Source organism: Lissotriton helveticus, chromosome 4_1 (assembly GCF_964261635.1).
Source record: "Lissotriton helveticus chromosome 4_1, aLisHel1.1, whole genome shotgun sequence".
NCBI classification, from domain to species: Eukaryota; Metazoa; Chordata; class Amphibia; order Caudata; family Salamandridae; genus Lissotriton; species Lissotriton helveticus.
The window spans coordinates 2,634,545-2,647,375 of record NC_136063.1 but is presented as its reverse complement, the minus strand read 5'-3'; the positions used below and the strand labels follow the sequence as shown (position 1 = coordinate 2,647,375).

The following is a 12,831-nucleotide window of genomic DNA, read 5'->3' as shown; positions in this document are numbered from 1 at the left end:
AAAGGGCGGTCCCTTAAGGCATGTATCAATGTTTTGCAACCGTCCTCTGGTCGCAAAACATTGAAAAGTTACTGACTCCTGGAGTGTTAATGCATTCATTCAAAAAATAGAAGGGTCCCTTGGGCAACTTCCCATTTGTGAATGTGAAAAAAGAAGTTTGCTGGGATTTACTGCCAACTCTTAAACAAACTTTAAAAAAATACGAAAGTTAATGTGAGGGAACTGAGTGCATTATATGGTGGGGTTGTGCAACCTCCCCGTGTAATGCCCTCGCCAGCCCCTATAGGACCCGCAGGTTTCGTATGTCAGACCTTTAGCTCAGCCTGGATAGCTGTGGCTCTGAGCAGCAAGGCTTACCAGGGAACAAGTCGAAAGCATTTAAACAGCAACAAAACAATTGAAGAAGAAATTGACAAGACACCACAGAAATCTGACACTAATTTATAAACAATAGACTACATTTTTATGGATTTTTAAACACCACCATGAAAAAGATCCACCAGTGGGTACCGCAGAGTGAGAATTTACAAGGAATAGTAAAACACAATATTTCACTCAATTGCGAACCGGCATTGGCAAATTCAACAAATTTGATACTAGAAACGTTTTCACTAAAATGCTCGGGCTGGGTGTGATGGCGTCATTTATACCAGCGGGAAGTCTGGCTTTACCATTTCTTTAAATGGCAAAGTCTGCCCAGCAGCTCAAACTACTTTTCCAGCCTCTAACTTGTGAGCTGGGAGTCTTGGTTTACTTGTGCCACCCCCAGGTTGGCACAACCAGTGCGGCAATAACTGGACAGGCCCTACAACTACATGCCCTGGGTACTGTTTAGTAGGGAACTACAGGTTAGTTAGCTTAGCCAACTGGGTAACAGACCTGTTTATGGGTAAGGGCGCTGACAGGGAGGTCTGGTTAGCAGCCTCAATGAACTCTCAGAGCTGCAAAACCAGCAGGATCAGCCCCAAAAAATTCCTTGCAGTTATATTTAAAGAATTGAGTTCTGTTTCTCTTAATAAAAATGAGCCGCATTTAAATGCAATCACAGACGTGGTAGTCTGTGATCCGAGGAGGCCACAATCCTTCCAAGGACATCCAATTGCAGTGAGACGCAATTCAGGACATACCTCATGAATATTGATGAGGTCGGTCGGATTCTGACTCTAAGAAACTGGGATTTTGATTGAGGGGAGTGAAAACCCTACTGAAGCAACAAACCCAGGGCATATCAGCAACAGCCGGCGATAATTATCGCTAAGCGCTTTTAGCGCGAGGATAATTATCGGCGGCTATCGCTGAGATATCGTGCTATCAGCGACGCTTATCTCCAAAGCAACAAAAATCCAAGCGATAGCTGATGAATGTGCGATTATCGTTGGAAAGGCGATAGCTTGTTGATAGGGCAGGGCAGACTTAGCCATAATATCCACCTTCCATTGGATATTGCTGGAGGACAAAGTGCAGATCTTGTGCTGCTGGTCATCTCTGGCGGCAGAGTCTCGGTGTGAACGAGCTCGTTCAAGGTCATGAAGAGCCTAAAACTTCATGATTTCACCTTTCTATGGAGTGGAGCGAACATTGATGACAGCCGAGAGTCCAAGACCTGGGGAAGCACCGCGGGGGATTCAGGGACTCACTCTACAGAACACCAACAGGTCAGCTGAGCGGTTGAAAGGAGTCCTTTGGACCTCGTTGTGTCTCAGAACAGGAGGTCAGACAACTGACCATTAGTCACTCGCTTAACCTGGCGTTGGTCACACCATCTTTTCCCGGTGGTTCTGTAGTCACATAGGTACTGGACAGCACCTACCCACCAAACTCCCTACCCACCAAACGCCAAATCAAGATTCGGGCCGGCGTTTGGTGGGCAGGTGCTGTCCAGTACCTATGTGACTACAGAACCACCGGGAAATGACGGTGTGACCAACGCCGCCACCCATGGAGCAACTCTCCACTACTATTTAGGTTATACTGGGGTATAGACAAATTGTCTGATCTCTGCGATACTCTAATAGGGTCTTTATTACGCTGACTCCTCCAGTACTTCATAAGGTTTCACCTACTCACACTATTTAGTAAATTTTTTTCACAACCAACACTTTCTTCTCTCTGGTCCTGATGAAGCGCACTGGATCGCTCTGACCACGATTGCGCGAAACATGTCGACCTGACCACTTTACCTGTTACCCAGGGTACATTACTACCCACACTGTAACACTCAACCTTCGGGTTTTTTTAATATGACGGGTACCCACTCATAATTAAACTACTGTCCTCAAGGATCCCCTAGCCATTTTTATACCACTGTCCACACTACCACTCCTCACTAGTACCCTCCCTGCCCCCACGCACACCTGCATGCATCATACGGCTGTTCTCTGAAAAGATCTCCGTCAAAGTGACCCTTCGGGGGACCCGTGGGGCATTGCAGTGCCGGCCGACGAGGAGCACCGCCCGATGATGAAGCATGACATCCTTCGGGGTGTGTGAGGGCAACAAGAGACAATAAACGTCTCCTCCCCTTGCCCCAGTTCCATCTTGCACAATCTGCAGATGGTTTTCACAATACCTAGCTTCCCTTTAACTTCATTCTTTACCTTCCCTTCCCTTTATCTGAAGTTTGGCGAATGAGTCACACAGCACAGACTCGGATAAAACAGTGACCCCATTAAAAAAAAAAAAAAATGTAAGTCTTTTTATTGAAGAAAACAAGAGGAGGCATTACAGAAATAGGGTTTCATACTTTAAGATACAGTACAGTAGGCGATGGGCGAATACGGCAATGCAGATAAACAAATACACATGAATCTATGACGTAATCGTATGTAAGCATATAAGAAGGATAGACAATGTGCTAAACAACCCAGTTTGATTTCTGTCTGCAAGACCCATCCTCCCAAAATACAGACTAATTAAGGCCGGAGTAGACACCCACATGAATGAGAAAATCAGTTTAGGATAAACAACCCACCTCTCGTAAAAGGAAAGAATGAAAGAAAAAAGGCCATAGAACAAAATAAGATAAAATAACAAACCCCCCTAAACGCCACACCCTGCACCCCTGCAATGGCTACGGCCTAACCCCACTAGCAGCGTGCCTGTCGCCCAAGAACTAACCCTACAAGAAGGAAAAGAGCAGAGGAGGAGAAATCAAACATGCCCCCGGTCTCCCTTACCCCCCGCCAGAAGCGACCACCCCGAAACATAATCAAGACAGTATGAAGCGATAGTTATAAACCAACCGGGGGAGTTAGCAAAAACCACCCGACTCTCACATCATTATAGGTACAATTCCCTTATCGAATCAAGGTATTTTATCAAACCCAGTCAGTCAAGTTCAACCCTGGCCACTACGGGTTTTCGTGCGAGCCCTTCCCACCCGTACCGCCATCTCAATGGAAGAATCAGAGCGCTCAGAAAAGTCCAGGTCAGTGCAGTAGGATCGAAACCAGGATAATAGTTCTCGATGTCCACAAATCAAACGAGGATAGCTGTCCACCGAAAATGAGTCCCAAGAACATGGTTGAACCAAGAAGGAGGAAAAGGATAATAAAACACTCCAATAGTCACTGAGAAACCTATTACGGCGTATAAAACTGTCCATGTCTATCGTAGGCGGCATCGGGATTGAGCCGGATGAGCTGACGATAGTCCGAGGCTCTCAGGCTGTTATCTGGGAACCGACAAAACACATCAAATCTGGTTTCCGAACGGGGTCCTCAGTCGCTAGCGCACCCTGCACCGCAGGCACCACGGCTTGCTGAAAACATACCGAAGGGTCGTAGTCCGGTCTCAGGCAGATATCGTCCGCTGTTAAAATCATCCTCTGGAAGGCGGCGGTGAACTGCGAGTGGAGCGCCCCAATGGCGGCCATTACAGCCTGAAGTGATGGCGCCCGCTCCATCCCCTCTCACGAAGCGATAGAGCACGACTCGAACCCCGGAGGTCGACTTCTCTGGGGTAACAGGCACACCTAAAGCCAATGACAGCGATGGGCGCTCTAAGTCTCTCAATATCGACACCTTTGCCGCAATCGAGGGCCCAAGCCCGTCGACCCCGGTCGGCTAGCAGAGTCTCCGGGCGACGGACCCCCGACCACAGCAACCGGTGCGTCACGCTACTGTATCCTCGGATTCAACCGATCACAGTGTCGCCATCCAAAACGATCAGAATATGCCCAACTTCGGGAGACCGGACGAAGCCCAAGTCCCGCGGCCGATGTTGTTCAACTCCAACCCGGATGGGTCAGAAATCGAGGCCCCGGCTTCCATGCTGGGTTAGGCCGAGAATAAAAACACGGCGTATCTTCATAATTCGAGAAGGTGGAAATCTCGGGATTGCACCTTTAGATTCAGGAACACCTCATGAACACGGGGGTCCGGTGCGAATTCAGGATCCATATCAGGATAGACGAGCTGCTGGCGGAGGTCGGCGGAGCCGGGAGCTTATGCTGCCATCTTGGTTGCTATCGTAGCTCCTCCCCAGTGACCCCATTTTTGGTTATATAACTAGCTGTTGGAGCTCGGGCACTAGACCTTAATCAGCTCCTGGTCCCCCCCCTCTCTTTTTTGATTCAGCCATCTGTTTCGCCCCATAAAGAAGATAAGAAACCTTTTACACAAGCAGGGCAGTCCGTCCAAGTTGTACGGCTCCAAAAGAGAAAAGTCTCTCTCTCCGCCGCTGGTTGGCTGCCACTAACTGCTTGTCTGCCTGCCTCCTTGCTCCCCCTCCCTTTCGACCACTCCATTCTGCTCAAAATAGATACTAGAATCGGATTTTGGCGACTTTGCACTCCATTCCAGCACCGAGTGTTTTTGAGTACACCACTCATTTCTGAAACTTAATGTGTAATCTTTCCTAACGCAGGTTTTTGAAGAGACTAGCTACATATCTACAGGTCCAAACATTTCAGCTAGATAAACCTGCGCCCCTCACCGCATTCCACAAATATTTCAGGAAAGCTGCGCAGCAGGACGACTGACAGACAAACCGCAACAGTTCATGTTCTCTCCCAGCAGCCGGCCTGTCGTGATACTACGATTGGATCACGTTGGGTGTTGTTTTCCTCCTCTGCCTCTAAATGTATCCGCCCCATCTCTTACCCCCCTCTCGCACCCTATGATTTGCGGTAGGACGACCCACAAAGGCTCTTCGGAGGGGAGGGGTGGCAACTTATCTGTCTCACTGTAGACTGTGAGATGCAGTTATTGGTGGGTGGGAGCATGAGGAGCGCCGTTTGTGACAGACAATGAGCTGGGCCGTCCCACACTTCAGGAAGGTAAATCGGCAACTTTTCTGAGTGGTGAAAACTCTTAGCGGGGCTGACACTAGATTCAAGCTAGCCTGGCTGATGATGGCTGATTAGCCAGAAACCGGTCACAGGATGCTTGTTTCCGGTCCCGGGAAGACATGGCTTGGCAGTTCGAGCTGGACTGTTCCCATGAGGCACAGGGTCAGACTGATTTGTATATGGCCATGTCTGAACTGGGGTGGCGGAGTGAGCTAAAGAATGAGGATGGATTAAACCCAGGATCAGTTGACTGGGGGTGAGTGCTTCCAATGTTCAACACTCCGTCCATCATCCCCTTTGGTTTTGCTTTGTTCGCCCTTAGTTGGCAGGGTATGCCCAGGAGTGGGTCCCTTGCTCACTTTGCCACTGGATTCAAGCTAGCCTGGCTGATGATAGCTGAGTTTTCAGAAACCGGCCCCAGGATGCTTGTTTCCGGTCCAGGGAAGACATGGCTTGGCAGTTCTTGCTGGAGTGTTCCCATGAGGCACAGGGTCAGACTGATTTGTATATGGCCATGTCTAAACTGGGGTAGCGGAGTGAGCTAAAGAATGATGATGGATTAATCCCAGATCAGTTGACTGGGGTGAGTGCTTGCATTCTCAACACTCCATCCACCAATATTTATTTATTTATTTATTGAAAAGGTTTTATATAGCGCTACTGGACCCGAGAGTATCAGAGTGCTTTACAAGATAGGTCCACACATCAAGAAAGAAAATTAACATAGTGCAGTTTACTCACATAGGATAAGGCATTTGAATCAAACGAGAGAAAGAGGAAACAGCAACTAAGAGATCAGTATCGGAGAAGAGGACGATTGAATAATTAGATAGAGAGGGGAAGGTAGAGAAGGAGAGAGAAGATAGGAAATGGAAGTAAGAGGGGGTGAGTCGAGGAGTGGAAAGAAAGAAAAGGACAGAGTAAATTCAGTAACATTAAGAACCCCAATATTTGTTGAGAAGAAGCACCTTGAGGCTTTTTTTGAAGAGAGGGTAGGAGGGGTTGCAACGAAGATCTTTGGGAAGAGAGTTCCAAATTGAAGGGTCATTGCCTGAGAATGCACGTGATTGAGTCTTTTTACTAGTGAGCCGAGGGGGGATTAGGAAAAGGGCGTTAGTGCTCCTCAAAGACCTGGAACACCCTGCTTTTTTGCTGTTTGTCGGAAAGGTACGAGGGGATGTTTTGGTGAAGGGCTTGTGAGTGATACAGGCAATCTTGTAGGTGGATCTTCCTTCTATTGGGAGCCAATTGAGGTTTTGAAGTCGTCAGCTGAAATGAAGGGTTTAATTTTTTTATGTCGGTGTAGAGTGAAGAGAGCACCTTTAGTCACATTTTTTTATGTGAGGGTTGAGATTAAGATTCTGGTTGATGCTAATGCCTAGGGATTTGACAGAGTTGGAGGTGGAGAGAGTGCAGTTGAGTGCTTTGATATCTGTGATCCAGTGTTGGATAGGCAGAGAGCTGTTTTTGGGAGCGAAAAGGATGATTTCAGTTTTTTTAGGATTAAGTTTGAGGTGATTAAGATGGAGCCAGGCTTAGACTTTATTCAGGGTATCGTTGAGATGTAAGATGTTGTTGTGGTATTTGATCTTATAATATAGTTGAGTGTCATCGGCATAGAGGTGGTAACTGATTTTAGCTTGTTTGAGAATAAGGGTGAGGGGTTCCCTGATGAGGTTGAATAGGGTTGGGGATAGGATAGAACCTTGTGGGACACCAAGTGAGACAGGTTGAGGTTTGGAGAGCCAATCACTGAGCTTAATTTCGGTCTTTGAGAGGTTTAAGAAGGGTGGGATGGTGGACAGTTTCAAAGGCTGCAGAGAGGTCAAGGTGGATTAGGAGGGAAGATTCGCCTTTGTCCAAAGAGCGATGAATGTCATCCGTAATATTGAGCATGGCAGTTTCGGTGCTGCATCCTTTTCTATAACCAGATTGGAAAACGTCAAGGAGATTGAAGGAGACGATATGGTTATCCAGTTGAGACAGGACAACATTTTCAAGGGTTTTGGAGAGGAAGGGAAGGTTAGAGATAGGGCGCAAATTGTTTAAGTCATTAGGGTCAGCGGAGGTGTTTTTGGGGATGGGGGAGATTTGACCTAGTTGAAGGGAGGCAGGAACACAACCAGTGGCAAAGGAGGAATTGATGATATTGGTCCATATAGGGGCAATGCTGTGTTTAGGTTCCTGAACCAAATGGGTGGGAAGAGAATCTTTGCTATGAGAGGATGGTTTGAGTTTAGAGATGATGTTGAGGACAGCAGTTTCAGATATTGGACAAAATTTGCTCCAAGAAGCATTGTTTTTAGGTTGTTTAAGTTGGGGGTCAATATAATTGGAGTCAGACTGGGGGAGAGCAAGGAGGGGTTGTGAGGGGTCATGAAGCGGGGGAGAGGAGGACAAAAGTGCAGTAGGAATGTTCGGGAGGAGGTGTTGGCTGAGGGGAGGTTGAAATGAGAGAGGGGTGGAAGAGAAGGGTATCTCTATGTAAATGTAAATGTAAATGTAAATGTAGTATACTTGTAAAGCGCACAGCTGCCCCAGCAACGGGGCGTCCCGGCGCTGTATAACTCTGGGGAACCCGTCCTGGCTTTCCCTGTGGGATGGTCCCTTGCTGGGAGTCCCCAAGGTGGAGCCAGGCATCCCCGAAATTGGTGGGGCCGTTGTGGAGATTAGGCAAGCTAATGCCCAGAGTTGCCGAGTGTAACCCCTGATTAGAGTAAGCACCGAAGCGAGAATTATCGAGTCCGCTGACCAAGGTCCACGACCCTGCCGCGTCGGGAATTGAACCCTGGTCCCGGGCTGACTTCTGCTCTCAGGCCTGCCGCCTCTAACGAGTGAGCCACACTACTCCACCTATCTTGTTGACTTTACTAGAAAAGAAGCTAGCGATTTCTTCGCACCTCTCGACAGTGGCTAATGTTTTGGGAGGCCCAGAGGAATTTTGTTTTTTGACAAAGTTAAAGAGTTCTCTGGGACGGTTTCTAGCCTGGTCAAGTTGAGAATGAAGGAAGGAGGCTTTTTCTTTGAAGATGTGCTTCTTGTATTTGGCCCTGGGGTTTCTAAGGAGTACCAAATTAGCAGAGGAGAAATGATTCCTGCAGCACGTTCTGACTGCCTGAGGGCCCGTCTTTCATTATTAAGGTCGGAAATGAACCAGGATTTGGGTGGGATGTTTTTTTGTTGTGTTTGGTTGGGGCAATTTGGTCAAGGGCTTGAAGGATAGCATTATTGTAATGATCTGTTTGGTCAGTAGTGCTGTGAGATAGAGGGGGAGAAGTAATCGAGTTTTAATTGAGGATTCCAAATCGCCAGGGGGAATAAGGTGAAGATTACGAGTATGTTTCATCGGTAAACTGCCGATTGGGGTAGGGCGAGTAGTGGAGCTGTTCATGGTGAAGAGGATAAGGTGGTGATCTGACCAGTCCACGGGAATGATCTTGGAGAGGGAGGCCAGATCCGTGCTAGTCATAATAGCGTCAAGGGTGGCACCTTTGGAGTGAGTTGAGTCAGGCCAGTGATGTCCACAGTATCATTAAAGAGGATGACTGCAGGGTCTTCATTTTTATTCCAATGGATATTATAGTCGCCAAGGAAGAGATTCCTGGAGTGAGAGAGCGATGCTTGAATAATGAGATCAGACATCTCCTCGGCAAAGGAGATAGAATTACCAGGGGGTGGTAGATGGTATGTAGATGAATAGTAGGGGAACCAGGAGTAGTAAGATCAGCGCAGAGGTATTCAAAGGTGCATGGGTCCTGGAGATGGACCAGCGTGAGTTTAAGTTTGTCTTTACAGAATAGGGCAAGGCCTCCTCCTATTTGATGGATTCTGTCTTTCTTAAGGATGGAATATCCTGGAGGAATGAGCATGTCGAGGATAGATGTGGAGTGGGGGTTGAGCCATGTTTCCTTTGGTTGTTTTTTGTTCGCCCTAAGTTGGCAAGGTATGCCCAGACGTGGGTCTCTTTCTCACTTTGCCACTGGATTGAAGCTAGCCTGGCTCTTGACGACTGATTAGCCAGAAACCGGTCCCAGGACGCTTATTTCCGGTCAAGGGAAGACATGGCTTTGCAGTACGGGCTGGACTGTTCGCATGAGGCACAGGGTCAGACTGATTTGCATATGGCCATGTCTAAACTGGGGTGGCGAAGTGAGCTGAAGAATGATGATGGAGTAAACCCAGATCAGTTGACTGGGGGTGAGTGCTTGCATTGTTCCACACTCCATCCATCATCCCCTTTCGTTTTGCTTTGTTCGCCCTCAGTTGGCAGGGTATGCCCAGACGTGGGTCTCTTGCTCACTTTGCCACTGGATTCAAGCTAGCCTGGCTGATGACGGCTAATTAGCCAGAAACTGGTCCCAGGATGCTTGTTTCCGGTCCAGGTAAGACATGGCTTGGCAGTTCGGGCTGGACTGTTCACATGAGGCACAGGGTCAGACTGATTTGCATATGGCCATGTCTGAACTGGAGTGGTGGAGTAAGCTAAAGAATGATGATGGATTAAACCCAGATCAGTTGACTGGGGGTGAGTGCGTGCATTCTCAACACTCCGTCCATCATCCCCTTTGGTTTAAGAGTTGGTATTAAAGCAGGACTTGCTACAGATGTACAATGATTTCTCTTTTAAGCATATTGCGTTGCAAGGTTAACTTTATCCGTGAATATTGTGGATATATGTAGGAAAGGAAATTAGCCTATATGATTGTTCAACGATTGCAGGAGAGGTATCCCACAATGTAAGATTCTAGGGTGCAAATGATGCCTTTATATTTTTAGTGGTGGTTTGCAGGTTGTACACTTTTATTAACCTTTTCATTTGATTCATTTTTTCCAGGTTGTATATAGAAGTAGAAACACTTTGTGATCAGCTGGAGGATTTCAATCGTGTTGTGTCTATAAAGAAAGTTTCTTTGGCAAAGCATGTGACCAGCGTCCGTTTAATTGCAGATGAAATTGACAAAGTTCATCAAGAGGTCACTAAGGGTAAAGTCGTTGGAGCCGGGGTAGCGGTTAGCGGCGGCCTCATAACCGCCACTGGGTTTGCCTTGGATGTGTTCATTGGGGCCTGGCCACTGACCAGCTTAGCTGGAGAAGCCATTTCCTTGATAGGCAGTTACTTCAAATTCACTGCCTCGTCAAAGGAACAGAAAGAAGAAACGAAGAACGTGATTCGTGCAAACGAAATCTTGGACTTGTGTCAACAGGATTTGAAGGAAATATCAGACAGGTATCTCAAAATTCAGGAACGATTCATGTTTCTAGAGGAGGAAAAGGAACTTCATGGCACAATCTTGAATAAGAAACTGATGGAAATAAAAATCAGATTTCCCCACTTTCTACCACCTAAGATTAAGAGCAATGACGTGGGCCTCAAAACTGACCTTGTCAGCTTTGTTATCAATGTGGCAACATATTCTGGCCTCATAACATCAATCAAAGACAAGCTCTTTGGATCATCCAAGGAAATGCCGAATCCTGCCACCCAACTCATCAAAGGTGGAGACCTCAAAGAAGAAACTGCACTATCAACAAAAGTGAGCCGGGCGTCTAGTGTGATACAGGTCGCCCAGGCAGCATATACGGCAGCCAGTACGACATTCTTCCTCTACCAGAACTTAAGAGAGCTATACAACGGAATCACACATCTCAACAAAGGGTCCCGATCAGAAATGGCAGAAAACATGCGCGACGTGGCCTCCAACATCGAGGAGGTCATCGAAAGTCTAGACCAGGATCTTAAAAAGGAGAGCAAATAGTTAGAATCCTGACTGCACAGTGAGGACTGCGTTGTAACCAAACTGAACTATGGTTAGGTCTGATTTTGCAAGATACTTCTGCTGCTTTTTTTTTCTGTAAAAACATTAATGAAGACTTGTGACATGATTTAAATCAGTACTACTTGTGAATAAATCTGATAATTCTATACAATGTTGTTGTTTAGCTCGTCTTGTTGACTCTTTTTCATCTTTTTCTTTAAGGTTAACGATCTTGAGTTTTGGGAAATTATTCTATTCAGCAGATTTATTCAGCAAAGCATGTTTACATTGGCTTATTCCTAATTGACATAATATCTAGGGTGACCACATCTTGAGAACCAAAATACGGGGCATTTTGGAAAAATAGAAGAAGGACTGCAATTTTTCAGCCATGGAAACGGCACAGAATGACAGCCATAGGATGACAGAAGTTAATGAAGAAAATAAACAAAATGTAATTTGTACAACCAACATCATGCCTATTAATTAACTTGCTTACTTATAACAGCAGCTTTAGAACACCCAAAAATGTGTCTCTCACTGGGCCCGATTCACAGAACTAACTTAGAAACCAGAACAGGAAGAACAGGTCTCGGTCTCCGAAGCAGTCGACTCCAACGCCGAAGATGACATCACACTGGCTCAACAGGGACATGAGTACCGACACCCCTGCCCCACCCAAGCCCATACCAAAGGTTCCGATGACACCTTTGCCTCCGGGCTCAGGCACACATCGAACAAAGACTTCGAGGGCCCCGCCTCCGGGCCCGGCTCAGAAGGACAAAAAAAAGCCTTCCGGCTCCGACTCGAGCCATCCACCCGTGTCGAAAAACCATCTTCTGCACCGAAAGCTAGGTCACCAAGATATTACGCCGCTTCCATCGGCACTGGAAAAACATCCGACACCAAAAATGCCAAAAGACCCTTCTGCACCAAAACAGTCTGATTAGACCTCTGCACCAAAGCAGCCGGATAAGATCTCCGCACCGAAGCCCTCGAAGCTGAAAACATCTAAGGAGAAGCCTTCCATAGCTAAGCCTCCCAAACAAAACCCCGCGGAGCTGAAGCAATCCGATGGTCTCAGAGCCAGGGAAAGCTTCTATACCAGACACTGTTGCTAAACAGCCAAGAGAAGTTTCCCGAAGAGAAATCTTCCACACCATCAATCCTGAAGGTAGGGTGCTGGGTTTTATGTGAGAGGGTGCCCCTGCATGAACAGAGCCTCTCTGCAGCCTTCGGAACCCCTTTTCCGGGGTTGTTTGTGATGGATTGGGGCTGGTGCTGAATGCACTCCAAGAGTGCTTTGAAGTCTGCACTGGGAGCACATTTGGTGTCCCTGTGCATAGTCCAGCTCAAACCAGCTGCAGGGGCTATCAGCCCCTGCTCTGGAACGAAACTGGACAAAGGACATCGGTGTAGCCAACCCTCTGTCCTGACACTCCCATAGGTGGGTCCCCAGAGTTTGTTCCACCCCTTCCTTGGGAATACATTTTACCTGGACTAAACTCTGCTACAAAAACCAAGTACTTTGACGATCTGCACGACACTGATGACTGAAGAATCTCCCTTGGAGTAAAGAAGTTACTCCCCTGCAAGGCAAGCACCTGAAACGCATCTGACCAGTTTACGTCTAGGCAGCTACTGAAGGACTCCAGAGATTTTGCAACACAGGAGGTGGGCTCACAAGCTTTCCTGGGGCGACCAGTGCTTTCAGCAAACCTGAGACCGGTAGCCCTCGTGGGGACCGTGGTTCTGGAACCCCTGGACACCATGCACATTTGCAGC

At 47.3% G+C, this 12,831-nt stretch overlaps 1 protein-coding gene across 1 annotated transcript in view; it reads left to right on the top strand.

Moving 5' to 3' along the window:
- The window catches only part of LOC144826888 (uncharacterized), a 97,874-nt gene extending 86,656 nt beyond the window's left edge, over positions 1-11,218 (top strand). Inside the window, exon 4 of the mRNA XM_078685344.1 lies at positions 10,125-11,218. Coding sequence (XP_078541470.1) covers positions 10,125-11,046 — 922 coding nt within the window. The 3' untranslated portion in view covers positions 11,047-11,218. The remainder of the gene's footprint in view (positions 1-10,124) is intronic.
- The last annotated feature ends 1,613 nt before the right edge of the window (positions 11,219-12,831 follow it).